The sequence below is a fragment of the Aquila chrysaetos genome, chromosome 13, assembly GCF_900496995.4.
Source record: "Aquila chrysaetos chrysaetos chromosome 13, bAquChr1.4, whole genome shotgun sequence".
Classification (NCBI taxonomy): domain Eukaryota; kingdom Metazoa; phylum Chordata; class Aves; order Accipitriformes; family Accipitridae; genus Aquila; species Aquila chrysaetos.
In genome coordinates this window covers 13,012,073-13,027,706 of record NC_044016.1, presented here as the reverse complement: position 1 = coordinate 13,027,706, position 15,634 = coordinate 13,012,073, and the positions used below count along the sequence as shown (strand labels likewise).

At 44.2% G+C, this 15,634-nt stretch overlaps 1 protein-coding gene across 1 annotated transcript; it reads left to right on the top strand.

Moving 5' to 3' along the window:
- Window positions 1-1,486: 1,486 nt before the first annotated feature.
- On the top strand, window positions 1,487-14,900 carry PRPH2 (peripherin 2). The gene is made up of 3 exons (XM_030034400.2): window positions 1,487-2,365; window positions 5,082-5,328; window positions 11,701-14,900. The coding sequence occupies exons 1-3, from the start codon at window positions 1,785-1,787 to the stop codon at window positions 11,935-11,937; spliced, it is 1,065 nt and encodes a 354-aa protein (XP_029890260.1). The 5' UTR covers window positions 1,487-1,784; the 3' UTR covers window positions 11,938-14,900.
- The last annotated feature ends 734 nt before the right edge of the window (window positions 14,901-15,634 follow it).

The window sequence follows — 15,634 nt, the reverse complement described above, 5'->3', positions numbered from 1 at the left end:
GTTACCAGCTGCTCTCCAGGTCACTGCGATAGCACCCAGACGGGCCGGGAAAGGTCCGTGGCAAAACCCTTCTATTAGCACAGGAAAAAGAAGCAGCTTGATAGCCTTTGTCCTTACTGAAGAGACCTCTGGCATCCCAGGATCTCAAACAGTAAGTGAGCAGCATCCACAGCAGCAGACTACCAAATTGCTATTTTTCACTGTTTTTTGTTTTTTTGTTTTTTTGTTTTTTTTTTTAAATTATTATTATTTTTCACAGTTGCCTTCTTCCTGGGCAGGTCCCTCCACCTTTCCTTTGGGGTTGGTGCGCCATGCTGCTGGCAGCCACTAGAGGATGCCCCCAGGGCACTCTGGCAGCAGCAGGTCAGGGTGGCTTGGGTGGGGGCAAAGCCTCCCAGTCCTTTTCCTGGGGCTGCTCCTTTCTCACCTGCCGTGTTAGCACCCACGCCCTCACACACCTGCAGGTTCATTTTGCTTTGCTTGAGGTTGCCTGAGGCTAATTTTGCGTCGCTGCAGCGGGTGGTGAGCCGGCGCAGGACTTCCTCAATTGCTCTGAACCTCTGCGGGGCGAGGGGGGAGCAGGAGGTGATATTTTGAAGTGAGCAAAACTCCTACAGCGCTCGAAAGAGCAAAAGCCCGGCAGCCGCGCTTGCCTGAAATGTCTGTGCGGGGTAAGGAGGAAGGCCGCCGCCGAAGGAGGGGGTTGCATCCCTCCTTTTCTGCCCGCTACAGCGTGAAAGCCGAGCCAGGCAGCAGGTCCCTCGGCAGACCCCGAGGACCCCGGGGGTGCGTCCCTCGCGCCGGCTAGTGACGATGGCCAGAGGGTCCCTCCCCGGCTGCTGGGTGCAATTCCTCCCTGGTGTAAGCTCCCGGGACTCCTTGGGCAGCCCTGCTCCCCTCCCTGGCCTGGTGATTATCCAATAAGCTGCTCACGTCAGCTCGCTTTTTATAAAAGCATCTCTAGATTTCAGCCCGGGGTTTATTTATTGAGTTTCTCTGAACTTTTCCTTTCTCCTTCCCTCCTGCCAAGGCCTGGAGATGGTACAAACCCTGGAAGTAAATAGAAAATGCCAAGCTTAGGTTTTTTAGGTCACTGTAAACTACACGCTTATCTGCTTCCAGTACACATAAGCCACAGGGTGTCATCTTGGGTCAACACAGAAGGATAAGGACTAGAAAGGTGGTTTTGGCTGTAGATATGAATAAATCAGGATCATGTAGGGGAAGTACATCTTTGTATTCAAGCAAGCCTTTTTTAATCTTGGAGCCCTTCTCCTTTTTCCTCAAAGGATCCATATTCTTCTGGCAACAAAGATCTCTTTGTATCTCTGTGTTTTCATATTCTGCCCAGCAGCCTATCATAAGAAAGCACAAATCTACTAAATAGTAAAACGAGGGATTATTTCCACTCATCTGTTGACAGACATTTCTCCAAATTGGATCAAATGATTAAAGGTATTAGAATGACGTCTTGCAGATCCAGATCAAACCATTTGAAACCTAGAGACTGTTTCTCCTTTGCTTGGAAGGAACCACCAGAAATAGTTGTAGGTGCTAATTGCCCATTATTCTCACTAATGTGAAATTGTTAATTGGGATCTTTGAACATTTTACTTGCTTGAATCCTAACTGGGGGAGCTCAAGATGGAAGGACCGTTCAGTGGCTCGCTTCCCGTTGTGCCGTTCGGGGTCTCTTCCAACGCCTGAATGGTTCTTCCTCGAGTCGCTTACGCCAAGAAGAGGGGTCCAGGCTGCGAAGTCTTCCAACATCTCACATTACAAAGATGGCACTGCTGAAAGTCAAATTCAATCAGAAGAAACGGGTAAAACTAGCGCAGGGACTATGGCTCATGAACTGGTTTTCAGTGTTTGCTGGAATCATTGTTTTTAGCATGGGATTGTTCCTCAAAATTGAACTCCGGAAGCGAAGCGAAGTGATGGACAATTCTGAAAGCCACTTTGTGCCCAATTCTTTGATATTGATGGGTATATTATCCTGCGCCTTCAATGGGTTTGCTGGCAAAATTTGTTATGATTCTCTGGATCCCGCTAAATTTGCCAAGTGGAAGCCTTTGCTGAAACCTTACCTGGCACTATGTCTCCTCTTTAACATACTCATTTTCTTTGTTGCTCTGATTTGTTTTCTCATGCGGGGCTCTCTGGACAGCACGCTGGCCCAGGGGCTCAAGAATGGCATGAAGTTCTACAGGGACACAGACACCCCCGGAAGATGCTTCATGAAGAAGACCATCGACATGCTCCAAATTGAGTTCAAATGCTGTGGCAACAACGGCTTCAAAGATTGGTTCGAAATTCAGTGGATCAGCAACAGATACCTGGACTTCAGCTCCAAAGAAGTGAAAGAGTAAGTGAATTAGTGGGGTTTGTATCGCATAGTATCGTTACTTGATCAGTATTATACTAAAGAAATGTACATCCCAATAGGCACTGACTGGAGGGGGTTTTGTATAAAACGAATTTTTTCTCTGCTCTTGCTTAATAAGCATCCCAAACGATCAGCTAGATTGCTTCCTCCCCTGACAAATTCTTCTAATGTTACACAGGACATAAAATATAAAGCACCAAAATACAATTCTCACTCCTACTCAATGCGACGTAAACAGACTTAAAATAATATTTTTTACTGTCTTTTACCTCTTTATAAACCCATTACATTGAGCCACACATACCTACTACCAAAATCAACAGGAAAGTATTAGAACATCACTATTCCTAAAGCAGATTTCAATGCAACTTGTTAAGTTCCTAAAAAAAGGACTTCCCTGGATATATACTGTTGATAGCACTTTTAAAATTCCACTTTAGATATTGGCAATTAATCAGTCTCATGGAAACAAATAGAAACAATAACACTTTACCAATAACTTATGTGTTTTAGATCCTTAAGATTTAGAATTTTATTTTTATATTCACTCAGGGGAGTGCTTCAGCGCTGTGACAATATTGAGCGTCAACACCTGTTGACGTTCCTAGCTTTACAGTGTCCTTTGTAGCCAAATGCGTTTTAAGTTCTCTCCTGTATAAAAACATGTTCAGTATATATACTTGTGCCTAATTTTTTTAAACCTCACATGAAAACAGCACAAGTTTCATCTATATAAACCAGAACAGCTTGTTGACCAGAAACACCTTAATGGCTCTGATGTCAGTGCCCAAAGAGGCAGTAATCTCAAAATCAGGTTAGGTGCAGTAAGCACAAGTAAAAAATAAACATGAGAACAAATGGACTTTTGAAATTAAAAAATGAGCATTGAGCATAAATACCCACAACGTGTTAAAAAATTAAGCACTGGAGGAAGAGAGCATTATTCAGAGTTCTTTGGAAACATAATCCGTTAACGTTCATACATTGTGGTTGCACAAAAGGTCTTGTAAACTGGAAGCAATCTGCCTTTTAAATATACTGCCTATGTTAAAAATGTCTGAAGTTGTTTTGAAAAAAACTGTGTATCTCTTGGGATCCCTGCCTGACTCTGTAAACGGTATTTCACTTGTGTGTCTCTCTGCATATTGTTTTGACTTGTTGGGTGGTCTGGTTGTTTTTGCAATTCTGTATTAGGACTTTATAGTGAAAACTGTTACAGGCTTAACCTATTGCACCGCGGGGTTATAACAAATACATTCACTATTTAGTAAGGGAGTATTTGCATAGTGAAGGTATGCCCATGGTATAAATAACTACTTGAAAACATAGTAAGTTCACCTTGCCAGCATTATATGGAGATTTGAGAGCTGTAACTTAATCCAGCAGCAGTGGAAGGGCAAAGCACAGAGGGAAAACAAGGTTATATTGTCCTTAATAAATGATGTCTTGTTTGGGACTGAGAATCAGGGCAATTTCTTTGTACTACTGAGGCAGGAAATAGGGCATTAAAAATCCACAAATGGATGTTAATGAGTGAATTCAAGGTTTGAACTACGGGGTGGTGCACAATCTCTGCTTACATTCCTAGTGGGATATTCTGGCCCCTTTTGAAGTCAATAGCAAAGTTCTCCTTAATTCCAGGGAAGGTGGGAGTCCGCCCCCCACACTGGGATTTTTATATTATTTGTGGAGCGAAGGCCTGATCCAGTCTCTGTGAAACTGGTGGAGCATTTACACATCAATAGCAATTAGACCCAACTCAGAGCACACTTTACATCTAGAGATAAAACCTCAACTGCATTTGGTGTTTAGATATATTTAGGTCAGGACTGCAAAGTGGTATTTTGCTTCACCAGGCTGTTGCGATCACCTGTCTCTCTATAACACAACTTTAATATATCCATATAGAAAGCTACCAGCAACTCTCAGATTTTTTTCACCTTTCTAGATCACTGGGGCTCTCCATTCTGTCATTTTCTAAGCAAAATGGCATTTGTTAGAGTTGCAATCCTTTTATCATAGTCTTTTTTTTTGCAGTGCCACTGGAACTATTTGCCTTCTAAGTATCTCTCATTTAAACATCTCATAAGGCACCAGACTAAATGGCTGTTTATGGAGAGCAACCACAGTCTCAAATGAACAATAGTTGGGGAGCTCCTGCAAGGACATCCTGTTGCTGAAGCACATTTCATGTTTTAAATACTGGCTACCTTCCCAAGCCAAGAATAAATGCATAACCCCTTCCTGAAGCTATTATCATCAAAGAGAAGCTATTAGGTTTGCTGGATCAATGGTCTAGCTGGATATGGTGGGTCCTAAGGCTATTGTGGGTCCTTTTCCAAGGAAAAGGTCCCAAGCTCAGGTCACCTCCAGCATCTCCCTTCCACCCTATGTGTGCTGTGATCACTCTTTCCAGACTGCCCCTTCTGATATTTCTCTCTGCCCTTTTCTTAAAAATTAATTTCTCTGAAGAAGTGACCCGAGAGGGCGTGTTTCCATCATGAAGAGTTAATTATAGACTCAGTGTAGCCTTGACATAGAAAAGGATTTCAGAGAGGAAAAACTCTCTGAAGTTTTCATGGTGGAAAATCCACGTTGCCTTTGCTTTCCTCTTGTGTGCAAGTCTGCTCCAGTATATCTTGTGTGTGTGTGTGTGTGTGTGTGTATTCACGCTTCCTTCTGCCCTTGCCCATAGTCGGATCAAAAGCAACGTGGACGGAAGGTACTTGGTGGACGGCGTCCCTTTCAGCTGCTGCAACCCCAGCTCCCCGAGACCCTGCATCCAGTACCAGGTCACCAACAACTCAGCCCACTACAGCTACGACTACCAAACGGAGGAGCTCAACCTCTGGCGCCGTGGCTGCCGGGAAGCCCTCCTGCACTACTACAGCAGCATGATGAGCTCCATGGGTGCCATCGTCCTCCTCGTCTGGCTTTTTGAGGTAACCCTCTGCCCTCTGCCCCGCTTTGCTGAAGCGCCGGCTCCGGAGGGGCAGAGCGTTTTTCAGCGTGGACTTTCGAGTTAAAGATGAGATCTGTTTAAAATAAATCATCTGCCGCTGTTCTTTGGCTGAGAAAACATCTAATGGTGAACATCTGCGTAAGGCCTGAGAGGTCCCAGGCTGGAGACACAGCTGGGAAGCATGGGATGGGGGATGGATTACAGACACTCCCTTCAGAGCAAGGGGCCAGAGCCTCGCGTATCCCACAGCAAGAGGGAAAAAGGGACTGATTTTCTGCCAAATGCAGGGTGCTGAGCAGGGAAGAGCGTGTGAGGGCTCAGCTGTCAAAATGCATTAATTTTATGTGTGTCACCATTAGTGGGGCATGAAGAGTACACAAAGCAGCACATCGGAAAGAGACGGCAGTAATTTGTGGGACAGAAAGTGCAATTAAGGGGTTTATGTGCTGATGAAAATAAGACGTAGAGCCATGCGCAGTGTCCAGCTTCAGGGCAGCATTTGGTTTAAGGTCCTTCATCAGCTCCACCAGTGATTTTGGTCACAAGAAGTGGTTTAGGTGAAGCAGATGGATTAATTTTATTTCATTCTGCTTCCTGAAACCACTGTGCATATGCAAACAGGTGCCAATACTGCCCAGTGCAGATGTTTGCAGGCACCATAACCCGAAGTGCAGCTTTGCTGCTAAAATACTGTTCATTCGATGTGAGGAAAACACATCCTTCTGCCTCTGGGAGATGGCCAGTTTTCTAGCCAGGGTATTTAACCAATACTAATAAGCGTGGGCTGGCAGTGGCACGAGGGCTGGCGTGTGAGGTGCTGGGTGAGGAGGTAGGGCAGGACCAGATGGCAAACGGGGAGGGTGCAGCTCACTATGCGACATGGAGTGCAGCAGACCCTTTCTAACCCTTGAAATGGCTGCTGCAAATGACATTGCCTATTTTAAGTGATTCAGCCAGCTTTTTAAATATTTAGATAAATGCAAATAAAAAAAAGATGCATTATATTTTGATACAAGGACTGGCCTACACCCTTCCAGGAATGAAGATGCTTTTTAGAAAATAAACACCTACCCAAATAATCTGTGAACTGAAAAAAATATCATAAAGTTACTTCATGTTGTATTATTTTAAAAATAACTACTCCGCACGGCTGAGAAACATGCTACATCCTTGTAGCGCTGTTGTTCTTGTAAGAAAAGAAAGAGAAGCTCATGTCTCAGCCCAGATTCAAATGAAGAGTTCTTGAGGAGAAGGCAATTTCAGCTGTATATGAAAATCAGAAGGAAATTTAAAAACTCGGGGGAAATATGCACAGAAATACTAATGCCAGCTGTGAAAAATCATGGCTAGAAACCTGTAACACACCTCTGCTGACTTGCAGGAGATTAACAACAGTGATGCTTTAACATTGATAGCAGTGATAAAAATGCCGTATTTTATTTCTAACTCGTCAAAGTACACCCGGGCATGTTTTTCAACCTGTGGTATAATGAGAAATACGATCTTCTCTTTTTTCCTTTGCCTTTTTCAAAATATAAGGTGAGATTTTTTTCGAGCAATCAGAGGACTCTTGGGGTAAAGCTTTAAAGAAATAGCACAATGCTGGGTTATATTAATTGGCCCTTCTGAATATTTATGACTTGCTTGATATTCTACCATAAAGGGTCCAGATTTGGGTCTCAAACTCCCTCTGCTTTTAAGGCAAACTCTGAAAGGAGGAAGCAAAGCAGGAAGCAGACATTAATTTAGTTCCCCTTGAAATATAACCACTTTCTTTAAATTCCAGTCCGGGTAGGAAACAGTTTTATACTGAGTAGGAGCGCAGCAGAGGTCCTGACTCCTGGCCAAGGTAAGATGTCGGTCTGACCAGGGTGCGACCCAGCGGGCAGTTAACGTGCTGGCTCCGTGCTTCTCATTTTCCCTTTGACTGGCTTGCTGAGAAGTTACAGAGAAGTGCAAAAGCAAAGGAGTGTCCTGGTTTGCTTTGCGCCTGGAGCCGCTGTGAACTCACGGCCACAGCACCTCCCCAGCAAAGCCCTTCTGGGGGCCACCGGAGGACTCCTCCAGCTGGGTTGGTGGTATTGAGGTGTGAGAAGGGGGACAGAGCACGGAGGGAAACACTAATCGCAGCTGTTACTTTGAGCTGTAGAAAAACGGAACTTGTCAAATGGGCGTAGGGACCTCGGGGAAGGCCATTTAGGTTTAACGTTTCTATATTAGGTGCAAGGAAGAATGAACCTATTTTGAAGTATCAGAACTTCTATTTGAAAAAAATGTAGCGTGTCATATTTTCTGGAAATACATTATTATCCACATGCTGCTTTTACTAGCAAAAGCTGTAGGCTTCCCATGAGTGACAACCGGTCATGAGAGTGACAAAAGAAGATCACACCCTGCTCTAGCTAAGCCGCCTCAGGCTAAACCCTGTCAAACAGATGGGCTTCGCTGCAGAAGGTCAAGCAGAGCAAGCCTAGCTCTCTTCTTGACCTGCCTCAGCCAGCGAAGAGGAAATGGGGGGTTCAAGGGTGCCCTGAATAGAACATTTCAAAAGGAAGAGAGGGCACTAGCCAGTTCCTGAGATGCTCCAGGTCCTTCACCTGTATAAACACGTGGCTCTCGAGAGGCCACAGCTATTGCAGCGGCCGAGACCCTGAGATTCATCTCACATGTGGTGCCACAGAGGGAGCCCAGCACTGAGCGCCAGGAGGTGGGAACCCGAGAGACCGATGAGACACGAGCGGGAGGTGCACTGCACATCGTGAGCTGGAGAGTAAACTCTCTGACGCCTTGAATGCTAGGAGTGAACTCCCGGTAATCTTCAAAACCAGCCCACAGGCAGCAGGGACCCTCCAGAAGGACGGAGTTTGCTCTGCTGACACAGATCGAGGGGCCGAGCATGCTGTGGTGCAGGGGGATGCACCAGCCCAGCCTGCCCACACCTAGTCCTGGAGAAACACTGCGGCCTTGCTCTTCCTGCCACTTTGAAGTTGCTGTAAAATGACAAGAGATTTCAGGACATTTTGTCTATTGGCCAGGGGAATAGCCTCGGCAAGACTGGGCTACCTTTGGGACCCTGACGCCCAGGCCTTCTCTGCTGGATTGTGTTTAGGCACAGGTCTACAACTCAGAGTCACAGACTGGTTGAGGTTGGAAGGGACTCTGGAGGCCATCTCGTCCACAACCCCCTGCTCAAGCAGGGCCACCTGGAGCTGGTTGCCCAGGACCATGTACAGATGGCTTTTGAATATCTCCAAGAAGGGAGACTCCAACACTTCTCTGGGCAACCTGTGCCAGTGCTCAATCACCCTCACAGGGAAAAAGCGTTTCCTGACATTCAAACAGAAGCTCCTGCACTTTGGTTTGTGCCCATTGCCTCTTGTCCTGGCATTGGGCACCACTGAAAAGAGCCTGGCTCCATCTTCTTTGCACCCTCCCTTCAGGTATTTGTACCATTGATGAGATTCCCCCCTGAGCCTTCTTTTCTCCCGGCTGAACGTTCCCAGCTCTTTCAGCCTCTTCACACAGAAGAGGTGCTCCTGTCCCTTCATCATCTCAGTAGCCCTTTAGTGGACTTCCTCCAGTACGCCCACATCTCTCTTGTACTGAGGAGCCCAGAACTGGACACAGGACTCCAGCTGTGGCCTCACCAGTGCCGAGCAGAGGGGAAGGATCACCTCCCTCGTCCTGCTGGCAATACTGTGTCTCATGCAGCCCAGGATACCCTTCCCCTTCTTTGCCGCAAGGGCACATCACTGGCTCATGTTCAACTCGGTGTCCACGAGGACCCCAAGGCCCTTTACTGTCAAGCTGCTTTCAGTCAGTCACCCCCAGCATATACTGGTGCATGGGGTTGTTCCTTCCCTGGTGCAGGACTTCAGCAAAACTGATGGTCCAAGGCTCTATGCTATCATGTAGGAGATAGATAGACTAATCTACCAGATAGTTTTCTCCAACTTCCTGGACTCTCTTATCTGGCAGAGAAGGCAGGCTCAGGTCAGTGGAGGTGATGAGAGCCCAAACATTTTGCACTGCTTTTAGGAAATCTCAACCCTTGGGACCCAAAATCTTTCTGAGCAAGATTTTTAAGAAAATGAAGTCTTAAACTGAGAGAAAATGTCACAGAATCTCATCCGAGAGCAGGTCAGCTGCTCCCTTCTGCACAAGCACCTTCCTTTTTTAAAGCACAATCATATTTAGTGACTTAGAGCCATCCAGGAAGCCTGTAAGTACAGCTAATTTTGCTGTCAAATAGTGGGACTTAGTAAGTCAGTCACAAAAAAAGGCTTCTGCTGACATGCAGTGAGGTAGTACAAGCAGAGAACAAAGTGGAGGCCATCTTTGCATCCAGTCCTATCAATCTTTACTTGCAACAGCCATGAATATGAAAGATACTAGTCCCGTGTCTGAAAGCAGCAAAACTAGGGCTCAGATTGAAAGGAAGATGTCAAAGGCTTTAAATCCCAAGACTAGTGTGATGTGATTTGTCACTTCTTGTGACTTTTATAGAATAGTGTTTCAACTGATTTAAGTCATCATAGTATTGAGCAGATCTACAACAAAATGAGACTGGAAAAATATTTCCAGATTCAGGGCCAGCAGAAACTTCTTCGAGGACCAAGGTGTTGCGAGTCATGCATTCCTATCTTAAACAGGATGAAAATTTGCCTTTGGATATGGAAGTATTTGATGAAGCTTGTTTGTTTGACCAATGTTTTTCCCTTTCTGGTCTTGAGTGAAGGCAGAGAAACATGAACATCCGAAAATTTCAAGAGTAATCAATGGTAGCTTTAGTCTTCCAAGAGTTTGGAGACACTGATCATACACAAGCAGCATGACCAGCGTAGATAGGCTAATGAATGGTCCACAGAAACACATGCTTGAGCAGTCCCATGGGTCCAAAAGCCAGATAGGAATTTTGCCATTGGCCACGCTACATGGCTGAATCCCAACTTCAAATCTGCCCAGCTACTCGATACTGTAATCCTGCATGACAGTCTGCAAGCTTCCTCCACTTCTAGTTCAAAAGCCTCAACAGGGAGAAGCACCTTGCAGGTCCAGGGCACCTCGCCGGGGTCCTCAGCTGTGCCTCCAGATAAGCAACACACAGGGGTGCTGATCTCTTTAGCCATTAGGTTTAGGAGGACCAGAGGTAATCAATTCCTTGGGAATTTGGATAGGATAACAGAGGCATTGTACTTCCCTTACAGAACAAATCCTATGACATCATTAACAACAATAAGTGGTCTTGATCTTAGCTTTACCTAGCACATGAAAGACTAAACTAATCTTACTGCTGCCCCATCCTCACCACCTGCTCTACCACCTCATGAAGCTGGCTCTTCTGGGCGCTGCCTTTTCTGTCTTTCTCTGCTTCACAGATCAATAATTTTTCCTCCTAAGCACCACAGCAATGGAAGTCAGATTGTTCTGAATGGTGTTAGAAGGCAGGAGACTGACTAAAACCAGTCTTTCTCTCTGGAGGCAGGTTTGGGTTGTTGCTAGTGTCAGGGGTGTTACATCAGCATAATACATCAGAAAAAGTCTCAGTCAGAGCTGCTGGGACTAGTAAATATTTTATCAGAAACAGAAATTGTTTTAGATGGAACCAGTGAGAGACACAAATCACCTACTGCCTTGGTTTCCTTATTTGCACATACCTATATAAACACAAAACCAGAATTTGAAGTAGACAAGCTGATGGCTCAAATCCTAACGCTGCTCTGTTCTGCACAGATGCTGATTCATGAATATTTCCTTGATCAGATTAATATACTTGCCAAACATATTAAGGTCAATGTGAAGTAAAAATATTTAAAGTTAAAATTAAGTGCATAGTGGCGGAGGATGTTGTTGCACATATAAACAGCTTTATGGACATGCAGGGCACAGGAGCAGAGGTTTCATTAAAATCTCCCAGGAGATGCTGACCCTGTGACGGGGTACGTGGAAAGCCCCCCTGTGCACAGGGCCACAGAAAGCTGCTGTTCCGCAGCAGCCAGCACGTACTTCCTTCGTAAGTTGATGCATCCGCTCATCGCTTATCAGCGGTCGCACTTCCCGCGGCGCTCACTGATTTCAGACCTCCACCCTTTCCTTTCCCACCTGTGAAGGGACATTTTCGTCCTGCCGGCTCCCCCTCACCCCTCCCGGCCATCTCAAGGGGGAAGGCTGCTCCGGAGCTCCTCTCACGTAGAAGATTCCCGCAGCCCTTAAGCTGTACCTGCTTCGTGCCTTTGGCATTTTGTCCATGCTGCCAGACCAGGTGCTGATAGCGGAGGACGGTGAAGATGCGGGCAAGGGTATAAAGGTTTGCCTGACTTTGCCTCTCTGTCTTTTCCATTGCATGGCACAGATGTCCGTGATGGTTGGCTTGCGTCTTCTGCACACCTCTCTGGAAAGCATTGCAAATCCCGAAGACCCTGAATGTGAAAGCGAAGGGTGGGTCCTGGAGAACAACCTGAAGGACACTTTGAAGTCCGCGCTGGAGAGTTTGAAAAAGATTGGTAAGTTCAATCAGGTGGAAGCAGACGCCGAAGGGGCTGAAGGAGAGGAAGGTGGGAAGACGCCAGCCATCACAACGGTCAGTTGAGCTTCTAACTGATGTGGACTTTTTATCAGAGAGAAATAAAAAAACCTGAGAGTTGTGAATACCTACATTTTAAAAGCTATGTATCAACCATCAGAATACACATTTCTACGCGTGCTTTTTTTTTTGTACATGGGAGCATACAACATAGTGCACCATGGGATAATACACTTATCCACAATGTGAGTACACCCTATTCATATCTTCTTGGGGAAATGACCCCACTAGGACTTACAATATTCACATGTTCCCTTATCAAGGACAGTTAGTTTAAAAAAAAAAAAAAAAACCTAAAAAAAGAATTCCTGGCATCACACGGTGATCCATTCCATCTTATTTTGAAATTAAAAGTGGAATTTGAAAAATTAATATTTTTGGTCAAGTTGTGTTATCATATTTTATGTATTTCAACTTTTAAAGACAAACAGATTGGTTTTCTGGGGAGTAACATGTTAGAAGTCAAAGAAAGCAGGATTTCCAGAATTGTATATAACTTAGTATACAGGTATTTTGACAAACCTCTCATATAATGTGATTTTTGTTAATGTGCTAAGCAATGGTATTTTCTGCTGTATTCTTAAGATGTACATAGAACAAAATGCAAACTTATGCTGAGAATTTATGTACTAAGCAAAAATTGTGATTTAATGAAACAGCACAAGTATCGTGAAAACAACATTAAGGTAAGATTTATGGGTTTTGTTTCTCAGGGTTTTTTTCAGCCTGTATATCTTGAATGAGTGTGTTGTAGACTTATGTTTCACCTTGTATTTAAACAAGCAGAAGCTTAGAAGATTCCTCTTGTAGTGAGTGGAATCAATGCTCTGAGCATGTGCCAGTTATGGTTATTCTGGACATTTTAAAAAGTATGTAATCTCATAGCTTGCTCCAGAATATTCAAGCCCAACTATTTTTAAAGCAAGAAAAAACCAACCCAAAACAAAAAGGCTACTTAGAACTAACATTTTAAATGTTTTCCAGGGTTCTAGCAAATGGATACCATTCAGCTGCAAGTATGTCAAGCCTCAAAACTTTGAGGCCAAGGAAAAGTAAGTTTAAATCAGTCCCCAGTGTGCAAATTTTACAAGTTTTATTCTTCTTCATCAGTGATAGGGTACCCTTCATTATATCTTTTAAGTCAAAGGGAAGGCACATTTTGCATATCCCGCTGCATCTCTCCAAACATACTGTCATAGCTGGAGGACACTGTTCTCATATACAAAGTTGGAATAAGACATGGAAAGAGTTTGCTGTGGTGCGTGGCCTCTAGTGAGGAAACAGAGCATCATCTTGAGTTTATCTGCAGCTGCCAGATAATTCAGCTAAAGGGAAAGAAACCTGAGAGAGCAAGCCCCAACCTTTTGCACAAACGATTGCAGACATCTCAGTCCCTCAGCTACAAGCCAGGCACCACACTTATTTTTACCCTGGCTGTGCAAAACCTCTACTTCTCTGTGGTGTACCTGGGAGAGTTTTCTCAGCAGGTCCCTTCCACCTGGCTGGTGGCTGGCCTTCAAACAAAGCCATGTTTGCAGCTGCCTAATCACTGCACAGCCCATTAGTGTTCATTCTTAATCACTTGTGCACTTGCCCCAGCAGCACTCAGCTCCTCTGGCTTTTGTTCAAACTCCTTCTAGGATGGACAGACCAGTTCACAGCAGGACAGGTAGGGACATGTCCGTATATCAAACCGTAGCCTGCATCTCGGTGGCCACGCTCTTTCAGGCCATCTGCATGCAAGGTTTGATTTTGAAAGGTATTTGTGGCATCCTTTCACTTTTACAAAGCTGGTCAAAGCTTTTAAGTTTAGTTACAATAATGAATTAAAAAGTCAACTTTGTTCTTTTGTGCATAAGACTGACTAGAACAAGGGCACTAACATAAAAGCCAACTTGCTACTCACCACAGCCTATCATCTATTGCTTTGCTGAGGGACGCTCTGCATGGCAGAACTGTACAAAAACCAAACCAACTCCTTCCTTCTCAGTAAGACATCACTACGACTGGCTGCTCCTCTCAGCTCGTCCATTAGAGGAGAATAGGATTGTGGATGGTGCATGATGTGGCCACATATATCAGAGAAGAGCTTTTCGGAGGAGTCACATATGGATAGGAGCTGCATTACAAGGATTAATTACAGTTTTTCCTTGTGACGCTTCAGTGTGCTGTGATCTATACCAGTTACTTGACTAGACATCTGATTTTTCAAAGAGATCTAGATTTATTGCTGCCCTAGAAAACTGGTTTAGGCCATTGATTTAGACAAGACTCTCCAATTATTTATGGTGTCTATTTTTTTTTTTCAGTCTATTGCTAGAGTAACATAACAAATTGTCAAATTATTCTTTCAATGCCACACTGGAGAAGCCAGTTCCCAGAGCAAGGGTCTCATGGTATCAGGCAGGTAGAGAGACCATCTGAGACAGATTTATGAAGAACAGTACTGGAATCAGGGTTTTGTACAAATAAGAATAGTGTATATGCTAATCATAGAATGGGTTGGGTTGGGAGGGACCTTAAAGATCATCTATTTCCAACCCCCCTGCCATGGGCAGGGACACCTGCCACTAGACCACGTTGCTCGAAGCCCCATCCGACCTGGCCTTGAACACTTCCAGGGAGGGGGCATCCACAGCCTCTCTGGGCAACCTATCCCAGTGTCTCCCCACTCTCACAGTAAAGAATGCTGTCTAAAATAAAGCCTCCTGGTTAATGAAGATCTTTGTAACATCATATGATTACTACAAGATTGTAATATGACTGCTTTGTAAAATATTACATGTAATATATCATTCATCCAATCTTACATATACTTTCTTGTGACATCGCAAATGCTGTTCTAGATAAAGATATCTCTGCTGCCTGCAAATGTAAATTTAGGTATTAAAAATTATATTGCAAGTAAAGACCTCTTAAAAGAAAATGTTTAAATATATACAATTTAATACAGATTTCTTTAATTTGGACCTGTTTTATGTGTTCCTATAGGTGGGAAGCTCCCCCCCCCATATAATGCTCTGAGAGAACGCAAATCTTCCTCTTCTCATGTGTCCAGCTAAGCTTAGGATGTGCAAATAGACCCCTAAATCACTTGCCTCTTACTAGAAACAGAATTTGCTGGACCATTTTAATAATATCCTCTTGTAGTACATCAGAATTAAAACACCTTCACAGGCCTTCACTTCTAGACGTGCTGAACAATTGAAACCACCAGCATCCTCAGGATCTTTGATGATCAGCTAAACTGGGTTTATAACATCTTTTTTCCACATTTAAATCTAACTTGGAACAGACATTCGAAAGAAAGCATTGTTGTTATTTTAAATTTAAGTCTAAAGGTCACGTAGTCAAATCTGCCTGCAGCAATCCAACAACTTCCAGAGCCGTGCCCTGATTTTCAAACTAATAAACTTCAGAAGGATGTGAGCTTAATTCATACAAACCAGGCCACTTCTTTTTAGGTACCTCCACATGGATTACCGGCTTAAATCCAAGTACCCAGATCTGAAAGCCAGCCCAAGGCCTTGAAGTGTCAACATTTAAGAAATATAATTTCTTTTTTAAAAGAAATCATAAAAAGCGCACTATTTTACTGGTGACATTTATTTGAAGGGGCCCAGAACATTCACTGAAGTACTTTAAAGGAAGAAATATAAACAGCTTCCTTAAAGCTATTAATTCCTAAGTAGCCTTAATACAA